The sequence below is a fragment of the Nomascus leucogenys genome, chromosome 3, assembly GCF_006542625.1.
Source record: "Nomascus leucogenys isolate Asia chromosome 3, Asia_NLE_v1, whole genome shotgun sequence".
In the NCBI taxonomy this organism is placed as follows: Eukaryota; Metazoa; Chordata; class Mammalia; order Primates; family Hylobatidae; genus Nomascus; species Nomascus leucogenys.
The window spans coordinates 7,853,144-7,870,888 of NC_044383.1; the positions used below are offsets into that span (position 1 = coordinate 7,853,144).

At 41.2% G+C, this 17,745-nt stretch overlaps 1 protein-coding gene and 1 pseudogene across 3 annotated transcripts in view; both read left to right on the forward strand.

Annotated features, from left to right (window-relative positions):
- The first annotated feature begins 51 nt into the window (after positions 1-51).
- TEX36 (testis expressed 36) overlaps positions 52-17,745 on the forward strand; it is a 99,469-nt gene continuing 81,775 nt past the window's right edge. For both annotated transcript variants that reach the window (XM_030805688.1, XM_003282354.3), the window contains exon 1: positions 52-276. In XM_030805688.1, coding sequence (XP_030661548.1) covers positions 163-276 — 114 coding nt within the window. In that variant the 5' untranslated portion in view covers positions 52-162. The remainder of the gene's footprint in view (positions 277-17,745) is intronic.
- Positions 13,956-15,155, forward strand: LOC101178060 (annotated as a pseudogene). Its single transcript, XR_004028460.1, has one exon. The product of XR_004028460.1 is annotated as a fructose-bisphosphate aldolase A pseudogene (transcript).

The following is a 17,745-nucleotide window of genomic DNA, read 5'->3' on the forward strand; positions in this document are numbered from 1 at the left end:
CTCCTTCGCCCATTGTGATGGGTGAGTTCCCATTCCATGACAACAGTGGGCACCCGCACCTTCCCATCCTGGAAGAGGCTGAGAAGTAAAGATCAGGAACAAGGAGGAGGAGCAGCTTCCCAGACGTGTAGGACTTATGAAGTTTAGGAAGCAGCTTCCCAGATGTGTAGAGCTTATGGAGAGGTGAGGGAGCCAACCTCAGCCACATTCAGCTTCCTGGAGAGAATGACCAAAGGGCAACGCTTCAACCCACCTTCAGACAAGGATGGGAGATGGGTAAGGAAGATGGTGGCCCCTGGTGCCTTTTTCATGCTACGTGGGTGTGGTCAACGGTCTGAGGAGTTCCGATCCTGCTTCTGCTATTACTGAAGCATGACCTTTGACAAATCACTTCACTTTACTCAACCTCAGTTTCTTCATCTGTGAAATGGGAATCCCCTAACACTCTTGCGAAGATTGAATGAAATAATACATGTAAAATGCTCAGCACACTGGAACCTTGTGAATGTCTACTAAGCAGTCATTCCTGCTCGACTTTTTCTTTTTTCCTTAACATCTATTTTCTAACATACTACAGAACTTATTCTCTTACCTATGTTATTTTTCTCCCCTTGCTAGAATATAAGCTCCATGGAGCTGGGATTTTTGTCTATTTTATTCACTGGTGTATCCCCAGTGCCTAGAACAGGATCTGGAGCATAGGAGGCACTCAATACATATTTGTTGAAGTAATTATATTGTGCTAGAAACCTCTAAACAAATTCTTGTTTGTTGCTTCCCAATCCAATTCCTTTAGCCCCTCCAGCCTATGAAATGAGAAGAGTCCAGGAATGCATCATTTACTCATCTTCATCACTTGAAAACTTTCCCTTTCCAGCTTCACGCTCGCCCCCAACCCTTGCTCCTCTGATGTCACTTACAGAGCCTGTGGGATTTGTCATCCTTCTACCATCTTCAAGAAACATTTGGGTCACTCCTAAGTGTGAGGTCTTAGCCTTGTTGGCCAAGCACTTCTCTCCTTTGCACTTAAACATGTATATTTCATGGCTGACAAGACTTTCCCATTTCTAATTTCTTCAATTCATTCACAGAAAGAATGTTAAGGGGAAATCACAGCAGTAGACTCGCAATGAGAGACATAATCAGAGAAAAACCTGATGTCGACTTCTTTTACGGTAGCAATAGGTAAAAAATTGTTAAAATTTTAAGTTGTTTCAAAGAAAAACAGAAAAAACTTCAGCAAATTTGGGTCTGAAGGCTTTAAAAAAACTGATCTACCCACTTGGATACAACCTTGGCTAAGCAGCTTAGTCTTTCTAAGTCTCAGTTTCTTTGTCTGTAAAATGGGAGCATAATGTACCAAGGGTAGAAGACCATGGTGGGGGATTCATGATTCATTAACAAGTGCTCAGTACAATGAGTGAGCACATAGAAACCGCTTAACATATATACACTTTGTATATATGTGTACATATATGTGTATACACACAAACATATACCTTGTTTCATTCCACAAAAATGTAAAGCATGGAAAATGTATACAGTAAAATAATACAGTATAAATCAAATAGAAAGTTATAAACAATTTTATAAAGAGAAGTTTAGAAGGAGAAGAGGCTGAGTCTGAGAACACATATAACATAGATATAATATTAGGTATATTTCTAGGATTATATGGTAGATATTTGGGCACCACATTTGACTCTGAGTTCCCTGGCAGCCAAAGTAAAATGGGAACTAATGTCAACTCCATAAAGCTAAGTTCCCATGAAGAGAAAAATGTAAGTCGGTCAGACTAAGCAACTTTCCCTCTAGCTGTTACTTATGTATCAGTTAGAATTGTTAGCCTGAATTTTATAAAAGGCTGACTAAAGTGACTACAGTGTCTTAACCAAATAGGGATTTATATTTCTTAAGTAACAATGAAAGCTAGAAGTTGGCCATCCCAGGCTAGTACAGCTGCTCAAGGGAGTCATCAGCAGCTCCCTTTTCAGCATTCTGTTTTGCCATCCTTAGTGTGGGGTGACTCCAGCTCCAAAGGGTGAGTCCACAACTCAGGCAGGAAAATAAGAGGAAGGTCAAAGGATGAAAAGATGGAAGGCATCTGTCACCTAAGTCTGCCCCTTTTTATCAGGAAAACGATACTTTCCTGCCTTCCCTGGAGCCTGCTTCCTAGACCTCTGCTTCCATCTCACTGTGTCACATGGCCAGTTTAGCTGCAAGGGAGTCTGAGGATGTGTTTGTTTTTTTTTTTTAACCAACCACATGGCTGCTCTGAATGAAGAACTTGAGTTCTGTAGTAAGGGGGAAAGTGAGAATCAACATTTCATAGGTAGAAATCTTATTTCATCCTTCTATCAAGAGCCCAGAAACAGCCCAGTCCCTGGGTTTTAGGGAGAAAGGCACTGTTCCCCAAAGCTTGGCTTGAGCCTTTGGCAAAAATCCTTTCTGCTGTCAGCACCTAAGAGCATAAAAAGAATAGTGCTGATCATGAAGTTTCCCAAGGTAACTTGTAGACGAGGAGGGAAAAATTAAATTGTTGGCTTTGAGTCAGCAGCAGCCCATTTGGGAGGACGGTAATTGCCACATTAGAGGTGACAGTCATTTTGCAGTTGACCTTGCTGGTTGTAATCTAGCTATTGCCAGGTAGGAAAGACTTTTTCCACACGCTTGCCCCTTCCTATTTAATATTTCAGTCATTGAGTGATTGAATGCAGCAAAAATTTCACTGCCAACTAGTTAAAAAGCCATATTTCACGGTTACAATATCTAACAGAAGGGTTTATTTTGCAGCTATCATGTTATAGCCATTAAATATATATTTTAAAAGAGTGAAATTAAAATGCCAGAGCCATTTTTTTTACAGTGATTTAGTTTACAGACTTGCTGAATACAAATGAAATCAAGTCAGTTGTCATTTAACTGGTGAGAGACATCATTCTTGATGTTAGAACAGCCTCCCCCCAACCCCCAGCCTGATTTTCCACAGCTTCCCTGAGAGAAGTGTTGACTCAGTCAAACTGGAGGAAGGGTGAAGGAAAAGATTTGGAGTCCGAAGGCCATTTGTATTATTTATATTTACCTCTAAAAATATTTCTTTGGAAATATTTTAAAAATAGAAGATAGAATGAATAAGAAAGATATAGGTTGACTTTGAACACATTTCTAGAATATCTTGTTAAGAGAGGAAAGCAAGGTGCAAAGCAGTATGTATGATATAATCTGATTTTTGTAAAGCAGTGTAAGTGTTCTCACAGGTATAGGTGTTTGTATGTGATCATATGAGTGCTTGGTTGTTAATGTTGTTATCTGGGGTTGGGGGGTGTGACAGGAAGCAGAGGAGAAAGCAACCAAATCTACCATAAAATAATAAGGTAGGGGAGGGGCGTCAAGATGGCTGACTAGAAGCATTGCGTGCCCACCTCCCCCACTTAGAAGAACCAAAATAGTGTACAGGCAGTCACACTTCGAATATGTTATCCAAGAGAGAAAGCTGGAATTCAACAGAGAAGTGACAGGAAACACCGTACGTGGGGAAAGAGAAGGGAAAAAGGCAGCCTGCCGGGCCGGGATCGGCTGGGAGCCAGAAGTGACTTCCCAACATGGGGAAAGGGTAAGTGGGTAAGTGAGAGACTTCCGGCAGCCCACATGCCCACTGTAGAAATGTGTAACTCTGGCCTTGGAGAACTTCTTGACCCTTCCATCCCTGAAACTAACATAGAGAGTCTCCTGGAGACTGCGGGATGGAACTCCTCTAGGGAGGAAGGTCGTGCTGGGTTCCCTTCTGAGACCCAAGCTGCTATAGCAAGGTGCCATTTTCAAACCTAGCTTTTGGCAGACTGCACGCTGTCCTGGGGCCCAGCAGCATCTGGACTGAGGCATTATGGAAACTTGGGCTGTTGCTACTGGGACTGAGGCGTGAGCTGAGAGCACCTCCACAGTTGAGGCTAAGAAGCAAGTGAGGCACAGGCTGCAGCTGCAGCTGCTGGTGCTGGAAAGTGAGCACTGCCAGGAGACTGGGTTGTGAGTGAGGCACAAATTGACACTGGAACTAAGTTGTCAGCTTGGTTGGGGGGGTGTTCCTGTAGCCAGAGCCAAGGAGGGCGAGCTAGGCATGGGCTACTGCTGCCAAGGTTGGAGGGCAAACCCTGGCAGGACTGGAGCATGAGAGGGATGTGTGTTCCCCGTGCACCAGCCCAGGCTGTGGCCACCAAAGACAACCCCTCCCTCCAGTGACAGGGCCTCAGCACAGCTGCTACCACCTCTCAGCCGAGCACTCCACCTGGGGCCTGCTCCAGCTCACGATGGCTGGTGCCTGCTCCTCTTCCATGACAGAACAGGTAGCCTTGCATCCTTGGGCTTGCCCAGCCCATCCACCACCTTGAGTACACTCCTCCCAGGGAACTCAGATTGGGCCTAAACTCCTGGCCACTACCATCTCAGCTGGCCCCTATGTGCAAGCACTCACCTGCTGTCCTAGAGACTGGCCTGCCCAGCCCGTCGCAACCACTGCCAACATCAATGCACACCACTCAGGACCCAAAAAATCATCCTGCCACTGCCACTGCCATCACCCATGCCACACCAGCTGCCTAGGGGCCTGAGAACCCACCCACCTGCCTAGTTCACTGCTGCCACTACTGGTATCCAAGCAAGCCACCTGGAGGCCCAAGAATTGGCTCACCAGAAACTGCCAAAACAGATGCCAGCTTATACTACTCTGAGGCACAAAGATAGACATGCTCAGCCAGCTGCTGCCACCACTTGGGCCTGAAGACTGACCTACCTGGCATCCCGGTCCCCAGCACAACTTCATCACAGCCTCTACTCTTAACCACACCCTAACCCACTGAGGAAATCACAGGTACCACTAATTGTGGTTACAGACAAAGAAATCATATAGAGCTTGCATAACTACAAGGAAATACACTTCCAAGAGACAAAATAATTCACCAGCAATAGATCTTAATCAAAAATAAACTTCCCAAATCCCAGATAAAGAATTGAAAATATTCATTTTAGGGGCTGGGTGCAGTGGCTCATGCCTACAATCCCAGCACTTTGGGAGGCCAAGGTGGGCAGATTACTTGAGGTCAGGAGTTCAAGACCAGCCTGGCCAATATGGTGAAACCCCATCTCTACTAACAATACAAAAATTAGCTGGGCATGATGGTGCTTACCTGTAATCCCAGATACTTGGGAGGCCGAGGCAGGAGGATCAATGGAGTCCAGGTGGTGGAGGTTGCAGTGAGCCAAGATTGCACCACTGTGCTTCAGCCTAGGCAATAGAGTGAGACTCTGTCTCAAAATAAAAAAGGAAAAAAAATTCATTTTAAAGAAGCCCAGTGAGATACAAGAGAATTCTGAAAAATAATACAAATAAGTCAGATAGATAGTTCAGGATATGAATGAGAAATTTGCCAAGGAGATAGATATTTAGATAAAGAAAGAACCAAATAGAAATTCTGAAATTGAAGAACTCATGGAAGGAAATACAAAATACATTTGAAAGTCTCAACAATAGACTTGATTGGGCAGAAGAATCTCAGAACTTGATCTCAGGTTTTTTGAAATAATCCAGTCAGACAAAAATAAATAAAAAAGAATTGAAAAGTATGAGCAAACTCTTTGTTACATTTTGGATAACATAAAGTGATCAAACATTTAAGTTATGAGGGTCCTCCAGAGAAAAGAGACAAAGAAAGGATTAGAAAACCTATTTAACACAATAATAGATAAAAACTTCCTAAGTCCAGAAAGAGATTTAGACATTCTGGCACAAGAAATTCAACAGTCCCCCAGCAGATATGACACAAAAAGGTCTTCTCCATGAAACATTATAGTCAGACTATCTAAAGTCAAAGATAAAGAGCAAATTTTTAAAAAAGCAAGGGAAAAGCATTAGTCATCAATAAAGGAAACTCCATCAGACTAACATTAGGTTTCTCAGCAGAAACCTTACAGGTCATAAGACAAAGGGATGGTATATTCGAAATGCTGAAAGAAAAAAACTGCCAGTCAAGAATGCTATTTCCAGCAAAATTCTCCTTTACAACTGAAGGAGAAATACAGTCTTTCCCAGACAAGCAAATGCTGAGAGAAGGACTTTTTTTTACCACTGGATTGACCTTTTCAGAAATGCTCAAGGGATCCCTGGAAGTGAAAGGACAATATTTACCATCATGAAAACATACAAAAGTATAAAACTCACTCGTAAAACAATCACACAAAGGAGCAAGAGGAAGGATTCAAACTGCACCACTACAGAAATCCACCGAATCACAATGACAATCAGTAAGATAAAAAGAAAGGAAGAAAGAAGATATAAACAAGAAAACAATTAAATAATATGATAGGAACAAAGCCTCACATATCAATAATAACTTTGAACATAAACATTAAATTATCCACTTAAAAGATATAGAATGGCTGGCTGAATGGAATTAAAAAAAAAACATGATACAACTATATGTTACTTACAAGAAACTCACTTTACCAGTAAAGACATAGAGATAGACTGAAAATAAAGTCATGATAAAAAAAAAATGTGGCACATATAAGCCATGGAATACTATGCTGCCATAAAAATGATGAGTTCATGTCGTTTGTAGGGACATGGATGAAGCTGGAAACCATCATTCTCAGCAAACTATCACAAGGACAAAAAACCAAACATTGCATGTTCTCACTCATAGGTGGGAATTGAACAATGGGGACACATGGACACAGGAAGGGGAACATCACACACCAGGGCCTGTTGTGGGGTGGGGGGATGGGGGAGGGATAGCATTTGGAGATATATCTAATGTTAAATGACAAGTTACTGGGTGCAGCACACCAACATGGCACATGTATACATATGTAACTGACCTGCACGTTGTGCACATGTACCCTAAAACTTAACGTATAATAATAAAAAAAGATATTCCATGCAAATGGAAAACGAAAGTGCACAGGGATAGCTGTACTTAGATAAAACAGTCTGTAAGTCAAGAACAGTAAAAAAAAAAAAAAATACAAAGAAGGTCATTATATAATGATAAATGGATCAATCCAGCAAGAGGATATAACACTTCTAAATATATGACTATCCAACACTGGAGCACACAGATTCATAAGGCAAATATGATTAGATCCAAAGAGACGGACTGCAATGCAATAATAGTGGAGGTCTTCAATTCCCTACTCCCAGCATTAGACAGGTAATCTACACAGAAAGTCAACAAAGAAACACTGGATTTAAACTGAACTTTAAGCCAAATGAACCCAACAGACATTTACAGTTCATTCTATCAAACAACTGGAGAATATACATTCTTTTCATAGCATATGGACCCAGGTGAATAGGGTCTGGAACAGGCCCCCAGCAAACTGCAGCAGTCCTATGGAGGATGGTCCTGATTGTTAAAGGAAAGACAAACAGAATGCAACAACAACAATAGCATCAACGAAAAAGTCCCCATTAAAAATTCCATCCAAAGGTCAGCAGCCTCAAAGATTGAAGCTAGAAAAACTCACAAAAATGAGAAAGAATTAATGAAAAAATGCTGAAAACTCAAAAAGTCAGAGTGCCTTTTCTCTTCTAAATGATCGCAACACTTCTCCAGCAAGGGCACAGAACTGGGCAGAAGCTGAGATGGATGAATTCATAGAAGTAGGCATCAGAAGGTGAGTAATAACAGACTTCACTGAGCTAAAGGAGCATGTTCTCACTGAACGCAAAGAAGCTAAGAACCATGACAAAACATTACAGGAGCTGTTAATCAGAATAACCAGTTTAGAGAGGAACATAAATGACCTGATGGAACTGAAAAACTCAACATGAAAACGTCACAATGCAACCACAAGTATCAATTACTAAATAGACCAAGAAGAGGAAAGAATTTCAGAGCTTGAAGACTGTCTTGCTGAAATAAGACAGGCAGACAAGAATAGAGAAAAAAGAATGAAAAGGAATGAACAAAACCTCTGAGAAATATGGGATTATGTAAAAAGACTGAGCCTATGACTGATTGGGGTACTTGAAAGAGACAGAGAGAACAGAACCAAGTTGGAAAACATACTTCAGGATATCATCCAGAACTTCCCCAACCTAAAAAGACAGGTCAACATACAAATTCAGGAAGCCCAGAGAGCCCCAGTAAGATATTCCACAAGAAGATCAACCCCAAGACACATAATCATCAGATTCTCCAATGTGGAAATGAAGGAAAAAATGTTAAGGGCAGCCAGAAAGAAAGTCCAGGTCACTTACAAATGGAAGCCCATCAGACTAAGAGCACATCTTTCAGCAGAAACCCTACAAGCCAGAAGAGACTGGGGGTCAATATTCAACTTTTTTTTTTTTTTTTTTTTGAGACAGAGTCTCTCTGTTGTCACCCAGGCTGGAGTGCAATAGTGTAATCTTGGCTCACTGCCACCTCCACCTCCTGGGTTCAGTTGATTCCCCTGCCTCAGCGTCCTGAGTAGCTGGGATTACAGGCACCTGACACCACGTCCAGCTAATTTTGTATTTATAGTAGAGACAGAGTTTCACCATGTTGACCAGGCTGGTCTTGAACTCCTGACCTCAGGTGATCAGCCCACCTTGGCCTTCCAAAGTGCTGGGATTACAGGCATAAGCCACTGTGCCCAGCCTCAACATTCTTAAAGCAAAAAAATTCCAACTCAGAATTTCATATCTGGCTAAACTAAACTTCATAAGTGAAGGAAAAATAAAATCCTTTTCAGACAAGCAAATGCTGAGGGAATTCACCACCACCAGGCCTACCTTGCAAGAGCTCCTGAAGGAAGCACTAAATATGGAAAGGAAAAACCATTACCAGCCACTGAAGTACAAAGACAAATGACACTATGAAGCAATTACATCAACAAGTCTGCAAAAACAACCAGCTAGCATCATGATGACAGGGTCATATTCATAGATAACATTAACCTTAAGTGTAAATGGGCTAAATGCCTCAATTAAAAGACACAGAATGGAAAGCTGGATAAAGAGTCAAGACCCATTGCTGTGCTGTATTCAAGAGACCCATCTCATGTGCAAAGACACACAGAGCCTCAAAATAAAGGGATGAAGGAAAATTTACCAAACAAATGGAAATCAGAAAAAAACAGGGGGTGTGATCCAAGTTTCTGGACAAAACAGACTTTAAACCAACAAAGATCAGAAAAGACAAAGAAGGGCATTAAATAATGGTAAAGGGATCAATTCAACAAGAAGAGCTATCCTAAATATATACACACCCAATACAGGAGCACTAAGATTCATAAAACAAGTTCTTAGAGACCTACAAAGAGACTTAGACTCCCACACAATAATAGTGGGAGACTTTAACACCCCACTGTCAATATTAGATCATTGAGACAGAAAATTAACAAGAATATTGAAGACTCAAACTCAGCTCTGGATCAAGGGGACCTAATAGATACCTACAGAAGTCTCCACCCCAAAACAACAGAATATACATTCTTCTTGGTGCCACATGGCATTTACTCTAAAACTGATCAGATGACGGGAAGTAAAACACTCCTCAGCAAATGCAAAAGAATTGAAATAATAAGAAACTGTCTTTCAGACCACAGTGCAGTCAAATTATAACTCAATATTAAGAAACTCACCCAAAACCACACAACTACGTGGAATTTGAACAATCTGCTCTTGAATGACTCCTGGAAAGATAATGAAATTAAGGCAGAAATCAAGTAGTTATTTCACATCAATGAGAACAAAGAGACAATGTACCAGAATCTCTGGGACATAGCTAAAGCAGTGTTAAGAAGGAAATTTATAGCACCAAATGCCCACATCAAAAAGCTAGAAAGATCTCAAATTGACACCCTAACATCACAACTAAAAGAACTAGAGAACTAAGAGCAAATGAACCCCAAAGCTAGCAGAAGACAAGAAATAAACAAGATCAGAGCAAAACTGAAGGAGATAGAGATACAAAAAACGTTTCAAAAAAATAAATGAATCCAGGAGGTGGTTTTTTTGAAAAAAATTAATAAAGTAGACCACTAGCTAGCTAGACTAATAAAGAAGAAAACAGAGAAGAATCAAATAGACACAATGAAAAATGATAAAGGGGATATGACCACTGACCCCACAGAAATATAATCAACCATCAGAGGATATTATAAACACCTCTATGCAAATAAACTAGAAAATCTAGAAGAAAAGGATAAATTCCTGGACACATACACTCTCCCAACACTAAATCAGGAAGAAGTTGAATCCCTGAATAGACCAATAACAGTTCTGAAATTGAGGCAGTAATTAATAGCCTACCAACCAAACAAAGCTCAGGACTAGATGGATTTACAGCTGAATGCTACCAGAGGTACAAAAAAGAGCTGGTATCAGTTCTCCTGAAATTATTCCAAACAATTGAAAAGGAGGTACTTCCTCCTAACTCATTTTATGAGGCCAGAATCATTGTGATACCGAAACCTGGCAGAGATACAATAAAAAAAAAGAAAACTTAAAGCCAATATCCATGATGAACATTGATGCAAACATGCTCAATAAAATACTGGCAAACTGAATCCAGCAGCACATCAAAAAGCTTATCCACCATGATCAAGTCAGCTTCATCCCCAGGATGCAAGGCTGGTTCAATGTATGCAAATCAATAAATGTAATTCATCACATGAACAGAACTAAAGACAAAACCACATGATTATCTCAATAGACACAGAAAAGACCTTTAATAAAATTCAACATCCCTTCATGTTAAAAACTCAATACACTAGGTACTGATGGAACATACCTCAAAATTATAAGAGCCACTTATGACGAACCCACAGTGAATGTCATACTGGATGGGCAAAAGCTGGAAGCATTCCCCTTGAAAACCAGCACAAGACAAGGATGCCCCTTCTCTCCATTCCTATTCAACATAGTATTTGGAAGTTCTGTACAGGGCAGTCAGGCAAGAGAAAGAAATGAAGTGTATTCAAATAGGAAGAGAGGAAGTCAAACTCTGTTTGCAGATGACATGATCCCATATCTAGAAAACCCTCTAATCTCAGAACAAAACTGGAGGCATCATGCTACCTGACTTCAAACTATACTACAAGGCTAGAGTAACCAAAACAGCATGATACTAGTACAAAAACAGACACATAGACCAATGGAACAAAAAAGATAACTCAGAAATAAGACTGCACATCTACAACCACCTGATCTTCAACAAACCTGAAAAAAAACAAGCAATGGGAAAAGGATTCCCTATTTAATAAATGGTGCTGGGAGAATTGGCTAGTAATATGCAGAAAACTGAAACTGGACCCCTTCCTTATGCAACAATTAACTCAAGATGGATTAAAGACTGAAATGTAAACCCCAAAACTGTAAAAACCCTAGAAGAAAATCTAGGCAATACCATTCAGGACATAGGAAAGGGCAAACAAATATTACATGATTAAAATGTCAAAAGCAATTGCAACAAAAGCAAAAATTGACAAATGGTATCCAATTAAACTAAAGAGCTTCTGCACAGCAAAATAAACTATCAGCAGAATGAACAGGCAACCTACAGAATGAGAGAAATTTTTTGCAATCTGTCCATCTGATAAAGGTCTAATAACCAGAATCTGCAAGGAACTTAAACAAATTTACAAGAAAAAAAACCATTAAAAAGTGGGCAAAGGACATAACAGATACTTCTCAAAAGAAGACATTTATACGGCCAAGAAACATATGAAAAAAAGCTCAGCATCACTGATCATTAGAGAAATGCAAATCAAAACCACAATGAGATACCATCTGATGCCAGTCAGAATGGCAATTACTAAAAAGTCAAGAAACAACAGATGCCAGTGAGGCTATGGAGAAATAGGAAAGCTTTTATACTGTTGGTGGGAATGTAAATTAGTTCAACCATTGTGGAAGACAGTGGGTGATTCCTCAAAGACCTAGAACCAGAAATACCATTTGATCCAGCAATTCTGTTACTGGGTATATACCCAAAGGAATAGAAATCATTCTATTATAAAGATACATGCATGTGTATGTTCTTGCAGCACTATTCACAATAGTAAAGACATGGAGTCAACCCACACGTCCATCAATGATAGACTGGATAAAGAAAATGTACATGTACACCGTGGAATATTATGCAGCCATAAAAAGGAATGAGATCATGTCCTTTGCAGGGACCTGGATGGAGCTGGAGGCCATTATCTTCAGCAAACTAACACAGGAACAGAAAACCGAACACTAACATGTTCTCACTTATAAATCGGAGCTGAACAATGAGAACACATGGACACAGGGAAGGAAACAACACACACTGGGGCCTGTTATGGGGGGTGGGAGAGGGAGAGCATCAGGAAAAATAGCTAATGCATGCGGGGCTTAATACCTAGGTGATGGGTTGATAGGTGCAGCAAACCACCATGGCACACGTTTACCTATGTAACAAGCCTGCCTGTCCTGCACTTGTATCCTGGAACTTAAAATAAAATTAAATAAATTTTAAAAAGATAAAAATTTAAAAAATTCTTAAAAACAAATGAAAATGGAAACTCTACATACCCAAACCTTTGTGATACAGCAAAAGCGAGGGATTTTTTTTTTTTTTTTGAGACAGAGTTCGCTCTTGTTGCCCAGGCTGGAGTGCAATGGCATGATCTTGGCTCACTGCAACCTCTGCCTCCCAGGTTCACGTGATACTCCTGCCTCAGCCTCCCAAGTAGCTGGGATTACAGGTGCCTGCCACCATGCCCAGCTAAGTTTTAGTATTTATTTTATTTATTTATTTATTTATTTTTGAGATGGAGTCTCACTCTGTTGCCAGGCTGGAGTGCAGTGGTGCAATCTCTGCTCACTGCAACCTCCGCCTCCCGGGTTCAAGCAATTCTCCTGACTCAGCCTCCTGAGTAGCTGGGACTATAGGCGTGCTCCACCACACCCAGCTAATTTTTGTATTTTTAGTAGAGACGGGGTTTCACCATATTGGCCAAGATGGTGTCGATTTCTTGACCTCGTGATCCACCTGCCTCGGCCTCCCAAAGTGTTGGGATTACAGGCATGAGCCACTGCACCTGGCAACTTTTGTATTTTCAGTTGAGATGGGGTTTCACCATGTTGGCCAGGCTGGTCTTGAACTCCTGACCTCAGGTGATCCACCTGCCTCAGCCTCCCAAAGTGCTGGGATTACAGGAGTAAGCCACCGTGCCCGGCCAAGCAGAGGAAAATTTATAGCAATAAATACCTATATCAAAAATGGTAGAAAGATTACATAAATTAACTATCAACAATGCACCCCAAGGAACTAGAAAAGCAAAAATAAACCAAACCCAACATTAGCAGAAGAAAAGAAATAATAAAGACCAGAGCCAGAACTAAATGAAATAGAGACTAAAAGAAAATACAAAGGATCAATGAAATTAAAAGTCGATTCTTTAAAAAAGAAAAACAAAATTGATAAACTCCTTGCTAGACTAGCCACAAAAGAGAAGACCCAAATAAACAAAATCAGAAATGAAAGAGGAGACATTACAAGTAAGACCACAGAAATATAAAAGATCATTGGAGACTACTGTGAACAACTATATGCTGACAAACTGGGAAACCCAGAGGAAATAAATAAATTCCTGAAAACATGCAACCTACCAAGATTGAATCAGGAAGGAATGAAAATCTGAACAGAGGAATACTGAATAGTGAGACTGAATTAGTAATTTAAAAAAAAAATCTCCCAACAAAGAAAAGTCCAGAACTGGTTGGATTCGCAGCTGAATTTTACCAAACAAAACCCAAATACCAATCGTCTTGAAACTATTTCAAAATATTAAAGAGGAGGGAATTCTCCCTAATTCATTCTATGAGGCCAACTAGCATCACACTGATACCAAAACCAGAGATAGACACAACAAAACAAGACAACTACGGGGTATGCAGGGGTGCCCCACCCACACTTCATCCACAGACTCTCAGTTATTTTAGGAGATCCCTGGCCAAAGATTTATTTCTCTTGACAACCAAGGGCCTCCATCTGGATTTCCAAGGAAGAAATTTCCTCTGAAGCACTGGAACTTGCCACCACCAGCACCATGCCCTACCAATATCCAGCATTGACCCTGGAGCAGAAGAAGGAGCTGTCTGACATCGTTCCACCGCATCGTGGCACCGGGCAAGGGCATCCTGGCTGCAGATGAGTCCACGGGAGCACTGCCAAGCAGCTGCAGTCCCTTGGCACCGAGAACACCGAAGAGGACCGGCGCTTCTACCGCCAGCTGCTGCTGACAGCTGACGACTGCGTGAACCCCTGCACTGGGGACGTCATTCTCTTCCACCAGACACTCTACCAGAAGAAGGATGATGGGCATCCCTTCCCCCAAGTTATCATAACCAAGGGCGGTGTTGTGGGCATCAAGGTAGACAAGGGCGTGGTCCCCCTCGCAGGGACAAATGGCGAGACCAGCCACCCAAGGGTTGTATGGGCTGTCTGAGGGCTGTGCCCAGTACAAGAAGGATGGAGCTAACTTCGCCGAGTGGCATTGTGTTCTGAAGATTGGGGAACACACTCCCTCAGCCTTTGCCATCATGGAAAATGCCAACGTCCTGGCCCGTTATGCCAGCATCTGCTAGCAGAATAGCACTGTGCCTGTTGCGGTGCCTGAGATCCTCCCTGATGGGCACCATGACTTGAAGCGCTGCCAGTATGTGACCGAGAAGGTGCTGACTGCTGTCTACAAGGCTCTGAGTGATCAACATATCTACCTGGAAGGCACCTTGCTGAACCCCAACATGGTCACCCCAGGCCATGCCTGCACCCAGAAATTTTCTCACGAGGAAATTGCCATGGCGACTGTCACAACGCTGTGCCGCACAGTGCCCCCCGCTTTCCCTGGGATCACCTTCCTGTCTGGAGGCCAGAGTGAGGAGGAGGCATCCATCAACCTGAATGCCATTAACAAGTGCCCCCTGTGACCTTCTCCTATGGCGGAGCCCTGCAAGCCTCTACCCAGAAGGCCTGGGGCAGGAAGAAGGAGAACCTGAAGGCTGCGCAGGAGGAGTACATCAAGCGAGCCCTGGCCAACAGCCTGGCCTGTCAAGGAAAGTACAGCCCGAGCAGTCAGGCCGGGGCTGCTGCCAGCAAGTCCCTCTTCATCTCTAACCACGCCTACTAAGCGGAGGTGTTCCCAGGCTGTCCCCAACACTGCAGGCCCCACACCCTCCCACACTCTCTTGAAGAGAGGGCCTCCTCCTCAGGGCTCCAGGTTGGCTTGCCCGTGCTCTTGCCTCCCTTGTGACAGTGGTGTGTGATGTCGTCTGTGAATGCTAACTCCATCACCCTTTCCAGCACACTGCCAATAAACAGCTACTTAAGGCTGGGGGGTGTGGGGTGGGTGTGGGGAGAAAACTACAGCCAATATCCTCGATGAACACAAATACAGAATTTCTCAACAAAATACCAGCAAACTAAATGCAACAGCACATCAAAAAGAAAATATACCATGATCAAGTGGGATTTATATCAGGGACGCAAGGATGCTTCAACACACAGAAATCAATAAACATGACACATCACACCAACAAAATGAAGGACAAAAACCATATGATTATCTCAGTAGACACAGAAAAAGCATTTGATAAAATTCAACATCCCTTTATGATAAGCACTCTCAACAAACTAGGCATAGAAGGAACATAACTCAAAATAATAAAGACCATATACAGCCAACCCACAGCTAACATCATACTGAATGGAGTAAAGTTGAATGCCTTTGCTCTAAGAACCGGAACAAGACAAGGATTCTCACTTTCACCATTCCTATTCAACATAGTACTAGAAGTCCTAGCCAGAGCAATCAGTCAAGAGAAAGAAATAAAAGGCATCCAAATTGGAAAAGAAGAAGTGAAACTGTCTCTTTTTGCCGATGATATGATATTATATCTAGAAAAACCTAAAGACTCTACCAAAAAAAACCCCATTTAGGTTTGATAAATATCAGTAAAGTTGCAGGATACAAAATCAACATACAAAAAGCAGTAGCTTTTATATATATCAGCAATGATCTAGCTAAGAAGGAAATCAAGAAGGCAATTTCATTTATAATAGCTACAAAAATATATAAGAATAAATTTAACCAAGGAGGTAAAATATCTCTATAAGAAAAACTATAAAGAACTGATGAAAGAAATTAAAGATGACACAAACAAATGGAAAAATATCCCATGCTCCTGGGTTGGAAGACATATCATTAAAATGACCATATTGCTTAAAGCAATCTACAGGTTCAATGCAACCTCCATCAAAATACCAATGTCATTCTTCACAGAATTAGAAAAAACAATCTTAAAAATCATATGGAATAAAAAAGAGCCAGAATAACCAAAGAAATCCTGAGCAAAACAAACAAAGCTGGAGGCATCACTTATTACAAGACTATGGTGACCAAAACAGCATGGCATTTGTATAAAATTAAACACACAAACCAATGCAACAGAATAGAGAACCCAGAAAACTGATCTTTGCCAAAGCCAATATGAACTTAGGGAAGCAGCACCCTGTTCAATAAATGGCACTGAAAGAATTGGATAGCCACATGCGGAAGAATGAAACTGGACCCCTAAATCTCACCACATAAAAAAATCAACTCAAAATGAATTGAAGACTTAAATATAAGATCTGAAACTGTAAAAAACACTAGAAGAAAACCTAGAGAAAACTCTTCTGAACCTTGGTTTAGACAAAAAATTTATGACTAAGATCTCCAAAGCATAAACAACAAAAATGAAAATAGACAAATGGAACTATTTTAAATCAAAAAGCTTCCACACAGCAAAGGAAACAATCAAAAGAATAAATAGACAATCTGTTGAATGGGAGAAAATATTTGCAAACCATTCATCTGACAGGGACTAATATCCAGAATATACAGGGAACTCAAACAACTCAACAGTAAACAACAACAACAACCAAAAAACCAAGTAATTCCATTAAAAAGTGGGCAAAGGACATGAACAGACATTTCTCAAAAGAAGACATACAAATGGCAAACAGGTATATGAAAAGGTGCTCAACATCATTGATCATCAGATAAATGGAAATCCAAGATACAATGAGATATCATCTCACCCCAGTTAAAATGACTTTTATCCTAAAGACAGGCAATCACAAATGCTGGTGAGGATATCAAGAAAAGAGAACACCTGTACACTGCTGGTGGAAATATACATTAGTACAGCCACTGTATTAGTCTGTTTTCACACTGCTATAAAGAACTACCTGAGACTGGTAATTTATAAAGAAAAGAGGTTTAATTGATTCACAGTTCTGCATGGCTGGGGAGGCCTCAGGAAACTTACAATCATGGCGGAAGGCAAAAGGGAAGCAAGGCACATCTTACGTGGTGGCAGGAGAGACAGTGAGCAAAGGGGGATGTGCCACACTTTTAAACCATCAGATCTCATGAGAACTCACTCACTATCATGAAAACAGCAAGGGAGATATCCACCCCCATGATCCAATCACCTCCCACCAGGCGCCTCTTCTGACATTTGGGTATTCTAATTCAAGATTATTTGCATGGGGACAACCATATTAGAGACAAACCACATTAGGCACTATGGAAAATATTATAGAGGTTTCTCAAAAAACTAAAAGTAGAACTACCATGTGATTCAGCAATCCCACTGCTAGGTATATACCCAAAAGAAAGGAAATCAGTATACTGAGGAGATATCTGCACTCCCATGTTTGTTACAGCACTATTGGCAATAGCCAAGAT